The 23,468-nt window shown below is 52.6% G+C and overlaps 1 protein-coding gene across 1 annotated transcript in view; it reads right to left on the bottom strand.

Moving 5' to 3' along the window:
• The window catches only part of EIF2AK1 (eukaryotic translation initiation factor 2 alpha kinase 1), a 28,809-nt gene extending 5,615 nt beyond the window's left edge, over positions 1-23,194 (bottom strand). Inside the window, exons 1-11 of the mRNA XM_056128504.1 lie at positions 22,999-23,194; positions 18,569-18,727; positions 16,182-16,315; positions 13,708-13,742; positions 11,706-11,805; positions 10,844-10,924; positions 8,849-8,948; positions 7,604-7,670; positions 6,276-6,585; positions 4,879-4,990; positions 3,177-3,277 (exon numbers count right to left, since the gene is read on the bottom strand). Coding sequence (XP_055984479.1) covers positions 3,177-3,277; positions 4,879-4,990; positions 6,276-6,585; positions 7,604-7,670; positions 8,849-8,948; positions 10,844-10,924; positions 11,706-11,805; positions 13,708-13,742; positions 16,182-16,315; positions 18,569-18,727; positions 22,999-23,128 — 1,329 coding nt within the window. The 5' untranslated portion in view covers positions 23,129-23,194. The remainder of the gene's footprint in view (positions 1-3,176; positions 3,278-4,878; positions 4,991-6,275; positions 6,586-7,603; positions 7,671-8,848; positions 8,949-10,843; positions 10,925-11,705; positions 11,806-13,707; positions 13,743-16,181; positions 16,316-18,568; positions 18,728-22,998) is intronic.
• Between the last annotated feature and the right edge of the window lie 274 nt (positions 23,195-23,468).

Below are 23,468 nucleotides of genomic sequence, written 5' to 3' on the forward strand. Positions count from 1 at the left end.
TGAGAACCCGGCCAATGCCCTGGCCTCCAAACTCGCGCTCCTCAGAGGACACCTGGCCAACCTCGCCCCCCACCATCCCCAGGACAACCCCCCCTCGCTTTCCAGGTGCCCCCTCAGTCTTTCCTCAGCCGGGCCCTCCCTCAGTCAGCCCATCCTCCTCAGGTTCCTCTGTCCTTGCTCTCCACCACATACCATCCTTGGGGCTGGAAACTCTAGAACGCTCCCCGGAATCTGGCTGCAGGCTGTACAACCGACGGGGGTCGGGAGGCACAGGTAGGGTCGCAGGTCCCTAGGGGGCCTTCACACACGCAGGCGGGGATCACCCACTGGTCCCTAGGCCAGGACGGCAGGCGGAGCTCTCACATTCCTTTGGCCTAGCCAAGACAAAGGAACAGGAAAGGGGAGTCCCAGAGACTTTCACGGCGCAGAGCTGGGGGCTGGGCCGGGATGGACACGTGGTTTCCCTGACGTCACACAGACAGGTGAAAAGTCCAGGAACCCCTGAAGAGCCACTGGGAACTGATTTGGGGTGCCTGACCTTGCCAGCCCTCCTCACGATCCATTAGATCGCTTGGTGCCACTCCCCAGTGGGGGCTGTGCTGCAGACCGGATTCTATGCCAGGCAACCCCAGTATCCTGGGTGCTGGGACTCTGGGGTCACAACCGCAGGGAGATGTGTCTGGAAGCCTGTCCTCGGGTTCTGGGGTACAGCTCCCTGGCAGCACAGGGGCACAAAACGCTGCTGCCTTTGGGCCTTCCCCACCCTGAGCTGAGCGGTGATCGGCACAATTCCTGTTCCAGGGACACGCAAGGACTGACCGCGCTTCACCGTGTGCTCCTGCACTGGCCACTCGCTTCCCCACTGTGGGTAAAGCCGGGAAGGCACAGCCAAAGAGTCGAGACGCAGACCCAACAGAGTGCTCTGGCCTGTCTCCGCATCCTGTGCGAACATGGGGCCCGAGTAAATGCTTGCGTGGACAGTGGCAGCCGCCACTCGCCGCTGCACCTGGCCGTCACCTACGGGACCTGTCCAGTCCTCACCATGTTGGCCCAAAGGGGAGCCCAGGTCAACGCCACCAACGCGTCCAGCATGACCCCCCTGCACGTGGCCGCAAACACCCTCAACCAGGGGATGATGGAGACGCTCATCGCGTGCGGGGCCGACGTGAACCAGGCCATGTCTGCCACAGGGAGTGCGGCCCTACAACTGGCCGTGTGCGTGGCCTCCGGCAAGGCGGGTCGACTGCTGGCAGCAGGGCTCGGCTGCATCAGGCTGCTGCTGGCGCACGGGGCCCAGGTCAACGCCCAGGACCATGAGGGCCAGGCGGCCATGCATGCGGCATGCTTGGGAGGCAGGAAGGCGATGATAGACCTCCTGCTGGAATCGGGGGCTTCTGTTAATACCTTGACGCGGCGTGGGGAGTCGCCCGTCTACAAGTACCTGGAGCGTGGCTCCAACATCAGAGACAGGCCACTCCTGGCCCGGCTGCTCCAGCGCGCCTACCCTCTGCAGCTGACCAATGCCCAGGGCACGCTGCCCGCGGGGCTCCTGCTGCCCGAGTTCCGGCTCCTTCGGGAGACGCTGATGAGGGAATCTCGGGAGCCCTTGTCCCTGGAGGACATCTGTCAGAGGAGCCTCCGGAGCACGGGTGGGGAGAAGCAGAAACAACGGCTAAAGGAACTCCTCCCGGGGACGATGTGGCTGGCCGTGGCTGGCCGCCAGGACACGGCTCCCCCCTGAAAGGGGGCCTCTCGGATCAGAGCGCCACGGGCTTTCAGGGGCTCACACGTGTTCTCGCTCCACAAACCCAGAACAGACTCAGCCCGTCACCTTGCACATCCCAAATATCTAAACTCAGTAGTTTTAAAAACCATTTCAACGCCCCCATCCTGATTTGTGTAATTAGCCTTTGTTTCTCTGAAATGCATTTTATGTGATTTTTTTTTTATCTGTCTATATCTTGGGCCACACCCAGTGGTGCTCAGGGCTGACGCCTGGCTTTGCACTCGGGGATCAAATGGGGTGGGGTGCCAAAAACCCTACCCACTGTGCTATCTCTCCAGCCCCACATTTTCTGTGACATAACTTTTGCCCCAAAAGCATGCAGAATAAAACATATCAAAGAAGTATTTTCTCTCCTTGATTATTTTTGGTAGATAAAGATTGAAAGCTATTAAAGAGCTTCTTTTGGTTAGGTGTTTTGTTAAGTTTTTTTTTTTTTTTTTTTGCAGGGCCAGGGATTAAAGCCAGGGCCAACTGAGACCAAGTCAAACCCTCTACCACTGAGCTCTGCCCTGTCCTTGATGAGTTTAACAATAGCAACAGGGGCCAGAGAGATAGTGGGTAGTGAAGCAAGCAATGTGCAAACCCTGCACGCAGCCAAGTCTGATCCCCAGGAACACACTTACCCACCCCAGTACTCCCAAGAGTGACTCCTGAGCACAGAGCCAGGAGTAAGGCCTGAGCACAGCTGGGTGTGGCCCCCCAAACCAAATTAAAACAGCCAAAAAGGACAAGAGAGCTAGTACAGTGTGGGTGGGAGGAGGCGATTATGGCTCTTGCCTTGCATGTAGCTGACCCAATTCAGTCCCCAGCACCCTGTATGGTCCCCTGAGCCCCGCCAGGAGTAATAACCAGAGCAGATCAGGAGTAAGCTCTGAGCAGGGTGTGGGCCCCAAACCAAGGAAGTAAATGGGCATTTTGTCAGCACTCAGTATACGGAGTATCATGAATGATGTGTGATAAGCATCTTCCTATCTGACACTAGTGCTCTACAGAGAATTTCCCAGTGCCCAAAGACTGCTTCTTTTTTGTTTTTGTTTGGAGGCCACCCCCAGTGGTGTTCAGGACTTGGTCCTGGTGCTGCACTCAGAAATCACTCCTGGAGTTCAGGGGACCATATATGGTATCAGGGACTGAACCCAGGTCAGCTGCCTGCAAGGCAAGTACCCTACCCACTGTACTATCATTCCAGCGCCTAAACCGCTACTTTCATACTCAACCTATAAGAATCCATTCATGTTTAGGACATGCAGGAAGACAACTTACATAAAAGTAACAATAATGGGCTCCTCACAAGGAAATGAACAGGCAGCAAACATGCGCAGACTTCGTTTCTCAGTGACCCCCATTAGGCCCAGAGGCCCAGGCTCCTGACAGGCGCCCGCCGGCTTACCTTCAGGTCTCTGTGCACGATCCCCATGCTGTGGATGTAAAATACACCTTCCACCAACTCCTGAAAAATTTTTGTTGCAACGCTGGCCATCACATAGGGACCTGGAAGCAAAAACGCAATTTTATTTCACAATTTCATTCCCAATATTAACATCTAGATAGCGAAGTCTCTTTGAAAATACCTACAGTACTCTGGCAACCCTGCACTTTCCGGCCCAAGGTGGAGTTTCTTAGAAGTGTTAGATTTGGGGCCGGAGCAATAGCACAGCGTAGGGCATTTGCCTTGCACGTGCCAACCCGGGTTCAATTCCCAGCATCCCATATGGTCCCCTGAGCACTGCCAGGAGTAATTCCTGAGTAAAGAGCCAGGAGTAACCCCTGTGCATCACTAGGTATGACCCAAAAAGCAAAAAAAAAAAAAAAAAAAAAGTGTTAGATTTACCAAAAAAATGAGAGACGGTGAGATTGGAGTGACAGCACAGCAGGTAGGGCGTTGCCTTTTATGTGGCCGACCCGGGTTCGATTCCCAGGATCCCATATGGTCCCCTAAGCACCTCCAGGATTAATTCCCGAGTGCAGAACCAGGAGTAAACCCTGTGTATCGCTGAGTGTGACCCAAAAAGAAAAAAAAAAATCTCCAGCACCTCATATGGTCTCTCAAGTACCACCAGGAGTGATCCCTGAGCACTGCTGGCTGTGGCCCAAAAACCAAAGATGAGAAAAGAAAACTACTGGTAGGGTGGTCCAGATTATCCTGTGAGTGACGCTGTGTGTCAAGGAGGAGCCTCAGCACTTGACACTGGCCAATGTCCCTACAGCCATTACCTACAGTCCCGCTTCCGTTCCACGATTCCATCCAGGCTACCAGACTACATCGAGCTGTCGTGGCTCCGGAGGTGATTCTGGTGTGTGAAAGTCTCTCAGATTCATCCTGCTTAGGATGGCCACCTTGACAGTGTCGAGAAGCGCGGGTCAGGTATTTTTCAGAATGTCTCCCCAGCCACGCCTGTTTTTCTTCTCTTTATTTGGCTTTTGGACCACACACAACAATGTTCAAGGGTTCCTCCTGGCAGTACTCGGGGATCACACAAGATGCCAGGAACTAGCGCCCAACCCGCTACATTAGGCCCATTTTTCCCACCCGTGGGCTGAGGTGACAGGCTGGGGAACAAGAAGCCATGGGAGACAGTGCCCACTCTCCTCTCTCCTCCAGGACACATGCCGTCCACATGAACCATCACTGCAGCCACAGCCTTCACCACCACGGAGTTCACATTTGTCAGTTCTCCACCATAATCCTTCCTGATGATTTTATTGTTTTGGCTTTGGGTCAAACCCAGCAGTACTCAGGGCTCATTCCTGGCTCTGTGCTCAGGGCTGACTCCCGGCTCTGTGCTCAGGACTCACTCCCGGCTCTGTGCTCAGGGCTCACTTTTGGCTCTGTGCTCAGGCTGACTCCTGGCTCTGTGCTCAGGACTCACTCACAGCTCTGTGCTCAGGGCTCACTCCCGGCTCTGTGCTCAGGGCTCACTCCTGGCTCTGTACTCAGGACTCACTCCTGGCTCTGTGCTCAGGGTTCACTCCTGGCTCTGTACTCTAGCTCGGAATGATCCTGGTTCAGGGATACTCCTGGTGTGTGCACGTCTCAGGTTTAACAAACAAGCTTTTCCCAGCCGGAAAGCAGAGGCGCGGTGGGTACTTACATGATGCTTCATCAACGCAGTCGCCGCTCCGCACGTTTCTCTCCACGATCCAGTCCCACAGTGAGCGCTCGCACAGCTGCATCTGGATGTGGAGCATCAGGCGGTACTGCACCTGGGGACATGCCGGGGCCATCACTCAGACAACCGCCCCAAGACCCCCAAGAGGAGAGGAGACAGACAGGGAAGGCGCATGTGACCCATGTGGGCCGGGGTCTAGGGCAGCTGCCCAGGAGGAACGAGTCCACGCACTATACCAACAGCATCTGAGTAATTGGAGCGGCCCGGGGTTTTCCACTCCTGCGTGTATACCCCAGATATGCACATGGTTTAGCACCGCACGGGACTAATGACTTGTTCAGGGAAAGCTAAGCAAAGACTATGCTCAGTCGCCATTCACGTACCAAGCAGCCTAGAAAAACGCTCCGAACAGGAAGCAATAAAAGGGCTCCAAGTGCAAGGCCTTCGAGTGATTTTTCTTTGCACTCAGGACGCATTCACCTCATGCTTCATATAGGAGGTGCTGCTACCCACATTTCAGAGGAGAATCTGACATGTATGTATAAACAGAGAACACGAGACTGTGGGGAGCCGGGAAACGTCCCTGCTCTGCTCTGGGAAGGACCATACCTGCAAAGCTTAGGGTTACTCGGGCGCCTATGGAGCCAGGGAGCAACCCAGGGCCCACCCCCTCTGAACCATCTCCCCAGCCCTTAAAGATCAAGTGCTGCTTTTTTGGTTTTTGTTTGGTCTGGGTTTGGGTTTGGGTTTGGGTTTTGTCCAACACCCAGCGGGTGCTCAGGGCTGACTCCTGGCTGTGCACTCAGGAATCTCTCCTGACAAGCTTGGGGGGACCATAAGGGATGCTGGGAATCGAACCCGGGTTGGACACACACAAGGTAAGTGCCTGACCCGCTCAAGTGCTTTTTCTTTTTTCTTTTTGGGTCACACCCAGCAATACTCAGGGGTGACTCCTGGCTCTGCAATTACTCAGAAATTACTCCTGATGGTGCTTGGGGGACCATACGGGATACTGGGGATTGAACCCGGGTCGGCCACGTGCAAGGCAAAAGCCCTACCCGCTGTTCTATAGCGCCGGTCCTGCTCAAGTGCTTTTATAAATGCCAGTGATACCCGTCCATGGAGGTTCCTCGCAAATCAGCGCCAGCAACAAGTCTATCCTGAGAACTGACCCAGCGACCCAATGTCACCTCCCAAATACAGAAGGAACATCTTAATGCGGAAATATATTATTACAGCTCAGGGTTATCATACAGTAAAAATAGAGCTCCCAGCTGAAGAGCAAACACAATACGGGACTGGAGGAGGGGGTTCTGGGGCCACCCCGACTCCCTCCCTCCCTCCCCCGGCTCACTCCCTCTAACGCAGCTCAGACTCACCTCTGTCTGCCCCAGCAGACCCAAGTTCTCCTCCGAGGACTCCTCTGTGGAGGTGGACGTGAGATTGTCCTCCAGGTCGGAACCAAGTGGGACTGGCAGTCGCTGCTCCACCATGGAGCCGGAGGACAGGTCACTGTCGGGAAGCTCCGGAGAGGACTCGAGCCCACGGTGCTCTCGCGGGACCACACGGGGGACGTAGTTCACTAGCCTGTGACTCACACTCGCCAGCGACGAGTCAGCGACGGGCTGCTCCTGCTCCGAAGGGGCTTCCGCAAAGATAATGGAAGAGCCGCTGCTACTTCCGTCCTCCCTAAAGGAAAAATTAAACAGGGCGGAGCCTTAGCACAGCGGGGAGGGCACTTGCCTCACACATAGCCGACCCAGGTTCGATTCCCAGCACCCCCATATGGTCCCCCAACACCGCCAGGAGTGGTTCCTGAGTGCAGAGCCAGGAGCAACCCGGGTGTGTGCCCCCAACCCCCCAAACAACATCGAGGCTCAGTCCTGATGGAGCCAGGAACAGTTCCTGAGTATCGCTGGTAAAGTCCCCAAAGACACACACGCACACACATACGCGCGCGTGCGCGCACACACACACACACACACACACATACACACACACGCACCATAAGCCCCCTAAAAATGAAGCCCCTGCCGGGAGGCAAGAACCCTAAGAGCAGCCACTGGGGGTGAATCTTGACCATGTTCTCATCACAGAAAAGACTTCAGAACCATGAGCGTGACTAGTCAGTCCCTCACACACCCATAAGCATCACAAAGTGATGGCTCAGCTGGTCTCATGTCAGGGCTCATGTCAGGGCTAGGGAGATAAGTCGAGTGGGAGGGCACAGGACCCCTGGCTTCAATCCTAGTACCTCACGGGCCCTTGAGCACTCCAAAAACCACATGGGCGGCGTGGTGCTCCCTGAGCACTGCCAGGTCTGGGAAACTCACTGTAGGGGCTGAGCACCAAGTCAGAAGCACCCAGCCAGGCCATTTATCACCAGGGGTGGCCTTGGACCCCCCTGGCACCGCTGGCAGTGGCCCCTATGGGGAAAAAAAAGTGCTGAGGAGAAGAGTGGAAGAAGACAAGAATGGAACACTCTTGAAATCGCAGTGAGAAGCAGGAGGAAATCCACAGTCATCAGGAGCGCCAAGAGCAGGCTGGGTTCCCCGGCAGATGGCGCAGGAAAGAAAGTGGCGTTGAGGAAGCACAAGGAAGCAGGAGGAAGTAAGAGGAAGCAGGAAGAGGTGGGAAGAAGCAGGAGGAGGTGGGAGGAGATAGGAGGAAGCGGGAAGAAAAGAAGGAAGCAGGAGGAAGTACGCACCGTGGCACAGGCCCGTTGTCCGGCTCCGAGATCACTTCCAGGGATGGCAACTGAAAGGAGGTTTTGTCTGCAGGACAAAGGAGCATCAAAAGTCTGGTGCAAGCAGCACCTTCCCTCTGCTCATCACAGGCCGCAGAAACACGCACACCAGAGGCTGGGGCAGGTACAGCAAGGAGGGCGCTTGCCTTGCATGAAGCCGGCTGGGGTTTAATCAGTCCCCAGTATACCACATGGTTTCCGGAGCACTGAGCCAGGAGTCAGCCCTGAGCAACAGCCAGGTGTGGCCCCTCCACCACCAAAAATTCACAGACCGTACCCAAAATACTGTTACTAAATCAAGACCTGCTGAGAACCATGGAGAGCACATCTCTATCAGGGGGGCATCCCCCACTTTCTGGGGAGAAGCCCGGAGTCACTGTCCGAGGCTGGGCAAGTGACCCTAAACTCAGTTGCCACCACTGGCTGTGCTGAGGTCGCTCCGGAGACAGGAGGGACGGGGCCTCTGGCTCTTGGCTTCACTCACTAACACGGAAATAGGATTTCCTGTCATTTCTCTTGACCTTTTGGTTTTTACAATGCCAGGGATCAAACTCAAACACAATTTTCGTAGAATTGTCTTCCTGGGCCAGAGCAATAGTACAAAGAGGGCACCTTCCTTGCACAAGGACCACCTGGGTTCAGTCCCTGGCACCTGATAAGGTCCTCTTATCACCAGGAGTGATCCCTGAGCGCAGAGCCAGGAGTAAGCCCTGAGTACCGCCAGGTTGGGGGCCCTCCACCCCAAAGCAAACTATCTTTCTTTGAAACATTTAAAAATGTGTAATCAGGAGGGCTGGAGCGATAGCAAAGCGGGTAGGGTGTTTGCCTTGCACACAGCCAACCCGGGTTCGATTCGCAGCAACCCATATGGTCCCCCAAGCACTGCCAGGAGTGATTCCTGAGTGCAGAGCCAGGAGTAACCTCTGAGCATTGCCGGGTGTGAGCCAAAAAGCAAAAATAAAATAAAATAAAACGTGTAATCAGGGCACTGCCAAGAGATCCCTGAGCTCAGACTCATGAGTAAAACCTGAGCACTGCTGAGTGGAAAAAAAAAATTAAAAATTAAAAAAAGCAAAAATATAAAATTGGAGCTGAGATGTGGCTCGAGGCTAGAGCATTTGTCTCGCCTGAGCTAGGCTCTAGGTTCCGATCCCAGCACTGAACACCCCATGTCCCCGGTGGTCCCCTCCTGCAGACGACACTTACCATGCCTCTGGGCCACGTGCACGTGCTCAATCCAGGCCGTGTGGTAGCCCACGACATTGGAGTGCTGCAGCCCCGCCAGCACCTTCACTTCCCGCAGCACCTACGAGGAAACGACCCAATTCTGCCTTCCCAGATACCCACTCACCCTCGGACCAGACAGCTGCCAGAGCAAAGGGGCCACTGAGAAAGCGTAGGAATCTAATCGATGTGAATATTTTTGTGAGAAAATGCCAATATTACAGCAACTTCAGAAATAGCTGGGGAGGGGCTGGAGCGATAGCACAGCGGGTGGGGCGTTTGCTTTGCACACGGCCGACCTGGGTTTGATTCCCAGCATCCCACAGGCTCCCCCAAGCACCACCAGGAGTAATTCCTAATTGGAGAGCCAGGAGGAGCCCCTGTACATCGCCGGGTGTGACCCAAAAAGTAATAAAATAAAATTAAATTAAATTAAATAAATAGCTGGGGAGGGGCTGGTGGGAGGGAAATGGGAGACTGGCGGTGGGAAACGCACATTGGTGAAGGGATGGGTATTGGGACATTGTATGACTGAAACCCAACCACGAACAACTTTGTAACTGTGTTTTTCATAGTGAGTCAGTAAAAAAAAAATTCTTAATTTATATAAAAAATGACATATAATACTTTTATATATACATATTTTGGGGGGGAGGGGTACCCACAAGCCTCGTGGTGTTCTAAGCTTACTCCTGGCTTTGTGCTCTCTTGGAAGTGCTTTGGGGACCCTATGGGATGCCGGGACAGAGCCCAGGTTGGCTGCTTTCAAGGCATGCGGCCTCCCCACTGTACTATCACTCCAGCCCCAGAACATGTAATTTTAATTGTTTGGGTCCAATATTCCCAGGTAAGCCCTATCCTCCTGGATCATTATAAAGCACTGCTGTCACCACATTTTAAAAACAGAAGCCAGAAATGGCTTTGAGGATGAAGTCATTTGCCTAGGATCACACAGCAGGACAGGAAGAGGCAGCTATGACCCAAAGCAGGAATTCTGTCCTTTAGAACACGCTCTGGTAGGCATTTATCATGTGCTTAAAAATTCCATTTCCGGGGCTGGAGCATAGCGGGTAGGGCGTTTGCCTTGCACATGGCCGACCTGGGTTCAATTCCCAGCATCCCATATGGTCCCCTGAGCACCACCAGGAGTAATTCCTAAGTGCAGAACCAGGAGTAACCCCTGTGCATCGCTGGGTGTGACCCCCCCCAAAAAAAATTCCATTTCCATGGTGGCCGGAGCAACAGTATGGGAGGGAGGACACCCAAGCACTGTCAGGAGTTATTCCTTAGTACAGAGTCAGAAGTAAGCCCTGAGCATCACTGGGTGTGGCCCCCAAAATAAAAAATATACATATTCTTTAAAGTAAAAAATAAGTGTCAGGCCTGGAGCAAGTAGGGCACTTGCCTTGCATCCCTTCTGAGCCCCTGAATGCAAGAAGCTCCATGAGCACAGAGCCTACAAGTAAGCCCTAAGCACCACTGGGGATGGCCCAAAAACAACAAAATAAAACAAAAAAAAAAAAGTCAGGGCTGGAGCAATAATACAGTGTAAGGTGCCAGCCTTGCATGCGGCCAATCTGGATTCTATCCCACATATGGTCTCTAGAGACCTGGCAGAAGTGATCCCTAAGCATCCAGCCAGAAGTAAGCCCTGAGCACTACTAGGTGTAACAACAAAGAGGGAAAAATAAAAAAACAGGTACAACAGTAAGGTTTGATTCCTAGCACTCCGTATCGTCCCCTGAGCACTGCCAGTAGTAAGTCCTGAGCACCACTGTGTGTGACCCAAAAACAGACCAAAAAAACTAAGTCAAATACAATGTGACCATCCACACTTATGATACTGTGACCCAGTCCTAGCAAGCTGGCAATCCACATCACCAATTTACCAATATTCTCACATACACATATTACTCTTTGATAAAGGTATCAAAAACTCAATTATTCACAACAGAGACTATAATTTAAACATCGTACCTTCATACAATCTGTTTTCGTTGCACCCTTAATCAGGATTTTCTTGATTGCATAGTACTGACCATCTAATTTATTCCGGACCTAAAATGTACAAGAAAACCTGTGTTATTAAATTTCAACAGAATGAAGATAATGTTTTCCTCTGAGCTAGTGAAACCAGCCAAAGAGGTTAAACCAAGATGAAGACACGAATCCTGCCTGCCCTGTCGAGGGAAGTCGGCCATGAGGACCAGCCTGGGGCAAAATCTAGGAGGAGTTCGACATCGAGAAGCTGTTAAGAGGGCTGAAAATCGGGAACATTCTAAAAGGGCTAAGAGTTTGTCCAAAGAAAATACTACCAAAAAAATAAATGAAGACAATACTTCAACTTGAGCAGCAACACATATTTTTTAGGGGGTTGGGGGTCCCACACGGTGTTCAGGACTTAACTCTTGGCTCTGTGCTCAGGGTTTATTCCTGGCGGGGCTGGGGGACCCTATGAGGTGCTGAGGATGAAACCTAGGGCAAATTCCTTACCCTTTGTACTGTTGCTCTGGCTCCTAACAACACGTTTTTAAATACAAGTGAACTATAGAACAAGACTGTAAAGCTGCCAGTACCACCTAAGCCTAAAGTGGGTAAGAAAAACTTAAGGAGCCAGGGAGAGCAATCTCGATATGCACGCAGAAGGGCACTGAGACACTCTCGGCTGAGGTCCCCAAACCAAACCCTCTTGATCTGCCACCTTCCTGGAAGCGACAAACTGGGATAAAAGTCAGGCGACAGGACTTCCAACAAATTTCCCATGAGCCTAGCAACAAAACTCCTCCAAAGGTCTGTCTGAAGAGCAGCAGCACACCAAAAGGTGCACAAGGGCACCCACCTTGTACACACGTCCATAGCCGCCTTTCCCTAGGATGGCAACTTCTTCAAACTCATTCAAGTACCGTGAGGTCTGGGCTTCCAGCGCAACTTCCCTGGATCTGAAAACGAGACACAAGCGATCAAAATGCCCTAAGATGGTTCAAGCTCGCTGCCACGAGGAGGGGACAACCCTCTCCCTCGTGTCAGCTTCCTCAGGTCACATGCTACTCAAGGTGGGAAAAAGAGTTTCCCCAGTGCAACAGTCTGGAGCTGGAAACCACAATCATCTGAATATCCGTCCAGGGTTAATGTTCCTCTCCTCCACTGCTGATACTGTCAATCCCTTCCCACGTGCCACTAACACACTCGACTCCAACCGGACCTGAGTGCACAGTATCCACACCTCAAGCACCCTAGGGAGGGACTTGGGACACACACACAAATTACACGGGGCGGGGATGACCGCGTCACTAGCAGCCTGGCCTTGCACGCTGACTGTGTTAATTAAAAGAAGAATGACCGGAAATGAACTCCCTAGTTTGCTAGTGGAAATCTTCACTGTGAGTACACTCGGGATGGAATGAAGATGAAGGCAGGGGTCAAGAGCTAATCTTAACTAATTTACCAGCACTTGGTGTTTCACTTAGAAGCAATGACCAGAGTTTTAAAGCAGCAAGCCTCAAAATCTTCAAGGGAACTAACAGAAGCTGAGCCCAGCGTTAACTTTACTAAGACTCCATCATGATGCAGATGAGATTTTAAACTAGCAAGTTCTAAACACAGTCAAACTTCAGCCGCATGCTCCTGAGTGACTGAGCATCAGTACTCAGAATTAAGGGCACAGTTTACAGAAGCCACCAAGAATGAAGGAGGAGGGCGAGGGATTAAGGAGAACGGAAATGAAAGTAAAGCAAGCCTTTAGGTAATGATTAACGTCTGAGAACCTAATTTTTCATTTTCAGTTACCTTTGTTTGGGGGGGGGGCTTAACACACAACCCTTCACTCTCTGCCACTGAGCACATCCCAACCCGACGCTTTCAACGTTGAAAACTTAGCCTGGAGAGGGCTGGAGCACAGGCTTTAAATGCGGGAGCCCCACGGGCTGGAGTGATAGCACAGCAGGTAAGGCATTTGCCTTGCACGTGGCCGACCCGGGTTCGATTCCCAGCATCCCATATGGTCCCCCCGAGCACCGCTAGGAGTAATTCCTGAGTGAAGAGCCAGGAGTAACCCCTGTGCATCGCCAGGTGTGACCCAAAAAGCAAAAAAATAAATAAAAAAATAAATACGGGAGCCCTGGTTCAAGCCCAGGATCCACATTGTACTCTAAGCACCACTGGGCATGCCCCAAAACCAAGAAGAAAAAATTCACACTACATGGTTTTTTGGTGTTTTTGTTTGTCTAGGTTTTGAGCCATCCCTGGCAATGTTCAGCAGCCCATGTAGTACAGAAAAGCAAACCCCGGCTTCCGGCACATGGAGCAGCATCCCGCACTTGGAACTTCCTCCCCAGGCCCAGGCTACATTTACTTAGTTATTGTTGTTTGTTTTTAACTGATTAATAACTAACTTTTTAATCCTGCTATTGTTTTTGGAAGGGAGGGTGGGGTAACTGGACAACACCTGAAGGTGCTCAGGGGCCTCTCCTGCCTCCGTGCTCCAGAGGTGCTCCCAGCAGTGCTCAGAGGACCATGCAACGCCAGAGATCAAACCTTCTACTCGCAAAGCAAGAGCCCAGACCTTTGAGTCACAGCCCAACCTTTAATCTTTTGGAGAATTTTACTCTTTATAAAATCAGAAAAGTATTTAAGAGGCCAGAGCAATAGTACAGCTACAGCAGGGAGGGTGTTTGCCTTGCACACAACTGACCCAGGTTCAATCCCTGGTACCCCAGCTGATCCCCCCACCCACGCCCACCAGGAGTGAGCCCTGAGCACAGAGCCAGAGTTAAGCCCTGAACACCACCAGGGGTAGCCCCAAAACAAAACCAAACAAGAGTATGTATTAAATACATACATACCTGGTTTTCTGGATATAATTATCCTCACAAGGATCCTAGAATGAGAAACATTTTAAAAAGCATTTAAAAATTTCTATGCAATTAGCAATCTTATAAAAATTTAGTATCACATTAATAGTCCTAAATTTAAAAAAAAAATAAGAAAATGAGCTGGAAGATAGTAGGGAATTTGCCCTGCTTGTGATCAAACCCCAGGTTTGACCCCCGGCACTCTATATGGTTCCCCCAAGTCCTACTAGGAATAACCCCTGAGCATCACTGGTTGCACCCCAAAAGCCAAAAATAAAAAAAAGAAATTATAAAGAATTCAAATAAATTATTTCTCCCTTGGGCTGGAGCGATAGCCCAGTGGGTAGGGCGTCTGTCTTGCAAGTGGCCAACATGGCAAACCCAAGTTCGATTCCTTCGCCCCTCTCGGAGAGCCTGGCAAGCTACCAAGAATATCTCACCCGCACGGCAAAGCCTGGCAAGCTCCCCGTGACGTATTCAATATGCCAAACACAGTAACAACAAGTCTCACAATGGAGACGTCACTGGGCCCACTCGAGCAAATCGATGAACAACAGGAGGACAGTGACAGTGACAGTGACAGTATTTCTCCCTTAATCAAGAGCTCACTAGCGAAAACGGCTGCCTCAGGGGTCAGAGCAATGGTACAGCAGGTAGGGAGGGCTCTTGCCTTGCACTCAGCTGACCAGATTCGAATCCCAGCGTACCATATGGTGCCTGGAGTCCCACCAGAAGTTTCTGAGCACAGAGCCAGGAATAACCTGAATGTGGTCCTCCAAAATAAACAAAGCTGCCTTCTTGCTATTCACTGACAAAACTTAATAAGCCAAGAATATACTTTGCCTTCACCATCAAATATCTATAGAAATTCACCTTTTCTTGTTGCTTCTGCTCCCCGCTCTGAGCTCTTGTGCCTATAGCTGACCCCCCGTCCCTGTCCGTGGCCCCCTCAGCCTACTATCAGTGAAGCATCTAGGGTGAAAACGTCACTCAGATTCTGGGGTTCCTCTGCTCAAAAGCCTGTGATGCTGCCCACATTACTCCTAGGAAAAGAACCTTAAAACTTGGGGCCAGAGCCACAGTATAGCAGGGACGGCACTTGCCCTGCACGCAGCTGACCCAAGCTGGAGCCTTGGCATCCCGTGTGGTACCCCTAGCACCAGCAGGAGTAATTCCCGAGCACAGAGACAGGAGTAACCCCAGCATCGTCAGTGTGGCCCAAAAAGCAAAACAAAACAGAACGAAAAAAAAAGAGGGTCTCTTCCTCCAGAGGCCATTGGACAGTCAGGTTTGGGCCCCCAGTGACGAGACACACAGGGGGTGGAATCGGCACTTTCCTCCCCATCCCAACAAGACCTCGAGTCACTGCCCATGAATGGCCTCTCTGGCTCCTGATCAAGCCACTTAATAGCCATGATCCCAGAGACTCAGAAACAAATCTCGGAACCCAGCGGCTTTTGGCAGAAATGCGTCCGTACCCCGCGGCTCTGGGTTACCAGCTCTGGGCAATCCCAGGTGGAAATAGAGTTCATGCCTTGGCCTGTTCCCCCTGGCGGCCCAGTGGCCACCATCCTCCGGAGGCCACTGGACCTTCACTGGTGAAGGTACGGGTGTTTCATTGTATGACCGAGACTTAAACCCGAAAGCTTTGTAACTGCTCTCACGGTGATTCAATAAATAAAATTATTAAAAAATGAAAAAAAAAAAGTAAGATGGAGTTCATGCCCAATTCAATCAGCCTAATCAGTGGCTAAATAAATAACAGTACTCCTAAATGAAAGAAAAAAAAAGAGGGTCTCGAGATCCTACTTTGTGCCTACACTGCACATCTCTACTCTCCCACACCAGGGGCTGCCGCCATGTCCACAGATGGACCATTCCCTGGGCACCCCCACAATGCCTCCACCGCTGCAGCCCCTGCTGGGGGCACTCTTCAGCAACACCCTCCATCGCCCCAAAAACTCACACCCTCTCTGGGTCCCCTGGGCTCTCTGTAGAACTCCTGGCTGTCACCAGAAGCTGAGCCCCAGAACCTCCATGAGATCCCTAACTCGTGAGTCCACAATATTTGATGAATAAATAAGAGCTCACAAAACAGAGAATTCCATGCCTTAAAGTACAATCCTCTTGAGATTAAAATTACTTCGGGGGCTGGAGCAATAGCACAGCAGGTAGGGCACCTGCCTTGAACGCGGCCAACCCAGGTTTGATTCCCAGTGTCCCATATGGTCCCCTGAGAACCTCCAGGGGTAATTCCTGAGTGCAGGGCCAGGAGTAACCCCTGTGCATTGCCGGGTGTGACCCAAAAATAAAAAAAAAATTGTTTCGGTCACACACAAAATCACGTTTGGGGTGAGGGACCACACCCCAGTGGTACTCAGGGATCACTCCCGACAATGATCAGGGGACCCTCAGTGGTACCAGGGTGAAACAGGTGCCGTCCCCGTCAGTTTCCCCGCGCTGACCTGGCGCACACGCTCCCTCGCCGAGTGCATCAAGTGTGTGATGGCCTGGTTATGGTGCAGCCTCAGGGAACTGAACTCGTCACTGCAGGTGAAAGGTGACAGCAGCCCCATCTTGATGAAGGTCTGACACAGCACTAGGGAGAAGGGAAACACATCCGTTAGCCCAGCCTGAGCTCAGAGGGGAATGCTAGCTCTGGGCAGGGTGTCTCCAGCAAAAGCCACGCCCAAGCACACGTTCCGGGGCAGGACAGAGTCAACACAGAGGACAAGTGCCCAGTGCTCTTTGAGCTCAGCTCTTGACCCAGAGCAGGCACGGCAGGTCCGAGTCTCCCAGCATGCTGAGAAAAACACTAAGCTCTGTTTTGAAAAAGGCGAGGGCCAGAGAGTGCAGTGGGGAGAGAACTTGCCTTGCATGTTCGATCGCTGGCATCCCACAGGGGTCCCAAGCACTGCCAAGAGTGATCCCTGAGCAAAAAGCCAGGAATAATCCCTGAGCATTGTTGGGGTGTCCTAAACACAAATAAATAAAATTGCACTGCACTGCACTGTCCTTCCATTGTTCATCGATTTGCTCGAGCGGACCCAGTAACGTCTCTGTTGTGAGACTTGTTGTTACTGTGTTTGGCATACTGAATACGTCATGAGGAGCTTGCCAGGCTTTGCCGTGCGGGCGAGACACTCTTGGTAGCTTGTTGGGTTCTCCGAGGGGGCGGAGGAATCGAACTCAGGTCGGCCAAGTTGGCCGTGCGCAAGGCAAACGCCCTACTGCTATGCTATCGCTCCAGTGATAATTTAATTCATAAAATTAATGAATTAAAAATAAAAAAGAAAGAAAAATTCCAGAGTGATGGTACAGCGGATAGGGCGCTTGCTTGCCTTGCATGCGGCCGACCGGGTTCAATCCCCGACGTCCCATACGGTGCCATATGGGCCCCAAGCACGCCAGGAGCGATTCTTGAATGCAGAGCCACGTGTAAGCCCTGGGCACCGCTGGGTGTGGCAATAATTAATTAATTAATTGTGCCCACAGTTGTCTCCTGATTCCCTATGTCCAAACGTCCATCACGCTTGGCTGACGGCAATGAGAATAAAGCAGTCCCAGAACTGAACCCTGAGGGAATCCGTGTGTTGTACGTGGCATTTCAGTACAACAGGAGCTGGTGGGAGACGCCAGCACAGACACCCCCAGGTAAGGCCACCTGCCACCACCACCCAGGACCCTGGGAAAAAAGAAGTTTCAAGAAGGTACTTGCTTTCACTCATTCAAAGGACACAGAAGAGTAGAGTCTCTCTGCTGGAAACTTCCTGATTTGATTATCAACCAACAGAATCACATCAGAAACTTTTATTTAGGGACTGAGGAGCTAGCACGGGGTCAGAGGCCCAGGCTTCGCATGTGGGGACCCCAGTCCAATCCCCAGCACTGCATGGTACCTATAAGCACCACCAGGAGCAGCCCCCGAGCACCGCTGTGGCCCCCCAAATCCCTACCACACAGGACTCAGGGTGGGTGCCCCCACGGCTTGGGCCCGAAGCCCCTGCACTCCCCTTCTAGATATCCCCAGGGTCCCCTCATTTGGCTATTTACGTCTCCAGCCTTGCCTCTCCCACACGCCAACCAGCGCGAGTCTGGCCCTAGGCCCGTGGCCTGGCTGAGCAAACTTTCCAGCCTGGGCAGAAACGATTCACAGCCACATCAGGCAGAAGTGGGGGGACCCTAGGGGGCCTGGCAGCCAGCTCTGAAACAAGGGAGTCGCAGGGGACGGAGCCCTCGGCCAGGAGACGTGTCAAAAATGAGCCACATGATAAGACTCGGGAGCAAGTCTTACCACACGCTTCCGACTCCACCCCACCAAAGACCAGCTCAGGCCCAGGACAAGCAGTTGCGACATTTCCGGAACCCGGACCCACATGCACCACAGCATGTCTGACTGAGAGCCTGGACAGAACCACCACAACACAGAACTTCACGGTCATGAGTCTTTGAGGTCCCAGGGTGGAACATTTTCCTGAATCATGACCCAGGGGAAATTTTAAGATACACTTTCTATATTACTGACATTACTATAAGGCATAAACTACGGATATATGCTTCTCTGTCTACCTAACACTGCTTCTCCCACCCTCAGGTGAGTGAGTGAAAGGGCACAACCCCAGTTCATTTTTTTTTTGTTTGTTTGTTTTGGAGCCACACCTGGCAGTGCTCAGAGCTGACTCCTGGCTCTGTGCTCAGGGATCCCTCCTGTTGAGCTCAGGGGACCATTTGGGATGCCAGGGATTAAACCCGGGTCAGCTGCACGCAAGGCAAATGCCTTACCCACCGTCCATCGAACCAGCCCCGCCCCCCAGGTCCGCCCAGCCTGGCAGTTCTGTGCTGTCATACTAACATTTAAACACCTGTTTGGAGCGCAGTGGGCTGGGCTCATGCACATGGCTCAGGTGCTCCAGCAAAGACACCAGCAAGAGCTGGTTTGCGACAGCAAAGGGGAACGTCGGCTGCTGGAGGGGCCCCTTCAGGACCTGCAGTTCCGCAGGAACATCAGACTCTGCAAGGGACAAAAAGGACAAGTTAATGACAGTGAAGGAAAGGCATCTTCCAGGCCTGAGGGACACAGGCTTCTGGGCCTGCTGCCTCTTTCTGGGAGAAACCACTCGGGATTGCCCTGGAAATTGACCTTCCTTTTGTTTTTTTTGGCTTTTTGGGTCATACCCAGCAACACACAGGGGTTACTCCTGGCTCTGCACTCAGGAATTATTCCTAGCAGTGCTCAGGGGACCATATGGGATGCTGGGAATCAAACCCGGGGTTGGCCTCGTGCAAGGCAAATGCCCTACCCACTGTGCTATCGCTCCAGCCCAGAAATCGACCTCCCTTAAACGAAGAAAAAGAACGTGCTCCCCACTGTACCCGGGGCTCCTGCTGCCCTCCCCACCATCCAGCAGGCTCCCATGTGGGTGGGCAGTGCCATCCACAGTTGGGAAACAGTGGGAATTTAATTTATAAATCACCATTTACAGGGGCCGGAGCGATAGTACAGCAGGGAGGGCATTTGCCTTGTACACAGCCAATCTGGGATCGATTCCCAGCATCCCATATGGTCCCCCAAGCACCACCAGGAGTAATTCTTGAGTGCAGCGCCAGGAGTAACCCCTGAGCATCCCTGGGTGTGGCCTAAAAAGCAAAAACAATAACATCAACAACAACAACAACAAAACACCATTTACATTTAGGGGAAAAGCAAAACAGAAGGCAGGAGAAACCACGGCAGTAAGCATACAAGTCCAGCAAGCACCTGACCAGGTTCAATTCCCGCAGGACATGGTTCCCGAGCAGGTCCCAGCATGGCCAAATGTGGCCCTGGAGACCTGGGGCACCTTCCCCCTGCCCCGCCCCCGGTCCCACAGGGTCTAAGCAGCATCACCTCCTTGGGCCCTTTCATGAAACTGCTGAGAATCCCGGGGCGCCCAGGGCACCTACACACCACTGGGAAGGCGCAATAAAATGAAACAGAACAGCCACAGAATGGGGTCCATCACGAGAGCCTTTGTAGAGTGAATCGAGGAGCAACCTGGATGCGGGTGAACTAGCAGAGATGCCGGGGTGTAGAACACTGAGACTGGAAGGATGGAGGCAAAGGGATCGAGAAAGGACAAAATACCAGGGGTCAAGCCCATGAGCAAAGGGCGGCTGAGGTAGAAGGGTGGGCGGAGGGAGATGCCCACATTCTGTGCTGTGACTCCAGTGGGGAGGGTGTTGGCACTACATGTCGCCAACCAGGTTCAACCCAGACAACCCACATGGCCCCCCAAGCCTGCCAGGATGATCCCTGAGTGCAGAGCTAGGAGCAAGCCCTGCACACTGCCAAATGTGCCCACCACACCCCCCCCCAAAAAAAATGGAGCATGACAAGCTGTTTCCAGCTCTTCTTGGCTGTCTGTCCACTCCTCCAGAAATGCTCTCACGGGAACAGCGGCAACAGATCAAGTCACCCCCAGCATTCCACGTCCTCTATGCAGTGCAGCAGGTCCAGGAGAGCGGAGGTTTCAAACCCAGGCCACTGCAATTTGCTCACTGGCCTACAGGTGGCTGGAAGTCAAAGCAAATTCTGAGTGCAGGAAAGAGAGACTAGGAAACGTGGCCATGTAGACACTGCTTAGAGAATAAGATGCCCTGAAGTGACAAGACTGAACTAGACTCAAATACACGTGTGTGCACCCCACACAACAAGAAAAGGTAAAGGTAATAAAAGTTATATACAGCATTTAATAAGCTAATAAGAAAATTAAGCCCAATTATAATTCAAATAGGGTTAACATCACATAACTAATGAGAGGTATTTTAAATAACTACAATACTAGATTTTTTTTTTTTTTTAGTTTTATGGACCACACCCAGCAATGTTCAGAGGTTCTGCACTCCTGACTGACAGTGCTCGGAGAACCAGATGGGATTCCGCGGACTGAACACAGGGTGGCTGTGTGCACGGCAAGTGCACAATTTCTTTGAAATTGCAGTGCTGTAGGGGGCCGAAGCAATGGTACAGATAAAACCTAGATTACTGAGCTGCAGAGAGAGTACAGTGGGTGGGTAAGGGGTAGCCCCAGAGCACAGCCAGGTGTAGCCCAACCCCCCCCCCCAGAAAAAGGAAATCACTGAACCGTTTATTTGTGTGAGGGGAGAGGTCGGTGTCATTAATGCTCAGGGCTCCCCAGGCTGTACCTGGCAATATCGAGACGGCCACACAGTACCAGGGGACAGAAGGGCCACCAGCATGCCAGGCAAATGAGCACTGAATCATACACCCCTCTCAAAAAAAAAAAGAAAGAAATCTGCTTTTACACTGTTTATTCTATTATGATCACAATCTAATACTGCTACAATCAGAAAAAGAATGGGAAACAGAATTGTCTTTACAAATAAAAAAATATTTAATGTAGCAGAAATAAACAAAACTGTCTTTACAGAGGCGAGAGTGATAGTACTGTGGGGAGGGTACTTGCCTTGCATGCGGCCAACCAGGGTTTGGTCACCAGCATCCTGTATGGTCCCCTGAGCACCTCCAGGAGTAATTCCTGAGTTCAGACCAAGAGTAACCCTTGAACACTGCCAGGTGTGAACCCCCTCCCCCGCCAAAAAAAAATCTTCACATCTACTGAAAAAAGAAGCTTCTTCACAGCCCTTACAATCCCCGTAAAAAGATAAATCGAGTCTGGAACCTCAGGGATCTGGAGGAAAAGAGTGGACACTCCGAACTCAGGAGGAAGAGTGGACACACAACAGTGCTCTCTGCAGCTACAGGAAAAGTTTTGAAACAGGCTGGGGCAGAGCCCAACTGTAGAGCAGGTGCGTGTGCACAGCCCTGGGTTGATGCCCTTCCCAGAGGAGAAAAAAAAATCATAATAAAAACTTATCTATAATCACTTCCTTAGAAAATAATCTCCAGCTTGCAGAGAACCTTATCACGCAGCCACAGGAAAGACTGGCTTGTGTTTACAACCGCGGCTTCCCTGACAGCATAACACATGACACTGGGTCTGTAATACACACCTAAAGGGAAGGACCCATCTGTCCACTGAGAAATCATTACAACTGGCCCACCTGACACCCCATCTGCTTCTCGCTTCTTTCCTGTTTTTTGGCCCACACCTGGCTGGGCCCAAGGTTTACTCCTGACTCTGTGTTCAGGGATCACTCATGGAGAGGGTTGGGGGGACCACATGGGGTGCTAGGGATTGGACCTGAGTCAGCTGCAAGCAAGGCAAGTACCTTAGCAACTATACCATCTTCCTTGCCCCTCATCTCTTTCCACAGTTGAAGAACTCTAGGGGGCCGAGAGAAAGAACAACGCTGAGTGTAGGCCTCCTATGCAACGGGCCCAGGTGAGAGGTAGTGTTAGGGATGCAAATCCAGAAACACAAAGTTCAAGTCTTTTCTGTTCTGTCTGCACCTTTAAACCCACAGCTGCATGTTAAAATCTGTTTCCTGTTGCACCTTAATGTGTTCTCTGTGCAATTATCCTATTTCAACTACTAAAAACCTGCAGCCCACCAGGAGTTATCCCTGAGCAGAGCTGAGTGTGGCCCCAAAACAAACAACAAAGCAAGGGGCTGGAGCAATAGCAGGTAGGGCGTTTGCCTTCCACAGTCAACCCGAGTTCGATTCCCAGCCAGGAGTAATTCCTGAGTGCAGAGCCAGGAGTAAACCCTGTGCACTGCCCGGTTTGACGCCCCCCCCCCAAAAAAAAAAAAACAGAAAAGCAAAATCAAACAACAAAGCAAAACAAAACACAAAAACCTATGGCAGTCCCATTTAGATGCTAACGACTTCTGTTTGGAGCCCAGGTTTCCAGCGCCCCTTACTTGGTGCTCAAGGCCATTTCTTGCACATGTGGTTTGTGGTCTGTTCGGTTGGTCTGGGGGCCACACCTGGCGATTCTCAGGGGTTTCGGGGTTCGGCCCTCAGGCATCGCGCCTGGAGGTGCTCGGGAGACCAGATGGGCTACAGAGGGTCAAAGCCGGGCGGTCCGGCCGACCGGACCGACACCCCCCCAGCTGGACGCGGCTCCAGTCCTAGGCTGAAGAGCTCGGCGGACGCACCGTCGCCGCAGCAGCAGCCGCAGCCGCAGCAACAGCAGCAGCAGCAGCAGCAGCAGCAGCAGCAGCCGCCAACCTCGGGCGTCTGCGTGTCACCCGCGAGGCTAGTCTGCAGGGCGCGATGCCCGGCAGGAGCAGAAGAGGAGCCGCACCCCCGACCCGAGGCCAGCGCCCGCCCGCCCCTCCCCACCCCGCACCCAGGGGGGCGCGAGGGGTCTCTCACCGTCGTACTGCGGGTCCGAGCCCTCGGCCGGGAAGTCGATGGCAGGAGGCGCCGGCAGCCCCGCCGCCCCGCCGCCCTCCGCCTCGCGCTCCGAGCGCCCAGAGTCGCCCCCGAGCATCGCGGGCGGCATCCGCGGCCGCCCTCGGGCCCCTCAGCGCCGCGAACCGGACCCAGCACCGACAGCCACCGGATCCGGAAGTCGTTCCTAAGAGGCGGAAGAAAAGCCCTCAGGGCCGCTGGCGCGGCGCAGTCAGGGGGCGGGAACTGCCTCACGCCCCGCCTCTTCTCCCTTTTGGAAGGAGGGGATTGGTGGGCTTGGGGGCGGTGGCCCGCGTGGTGGGAGGTGTAGGCGGGGTTTTGGATTTGGGGCGTGGTTTTTCTATGGGGGCGGGCCTAGGCGACGGGGCGGGGCTGGGAACCTGCCAAGCCGGAAGAACCCCTCACCCTCTAAATTCGTTTCTGGCTGTCCC

The sequence above is a fragment of the Sorex fumeus genome, unplaced genomic scaffold, assembly GCF_029834395.1.
Source record: "Sorex fumeus unplaced genomic scaffold, SorFum_2.1 ptg000064l, whole genome shotgun sequence".
NCBI classification, from domain to species: Eukaryota; Metazoa; Chordata; class Mammalia; order Eulipotyphla; family Soricidae; genus Sorex; species Sorex fumeus.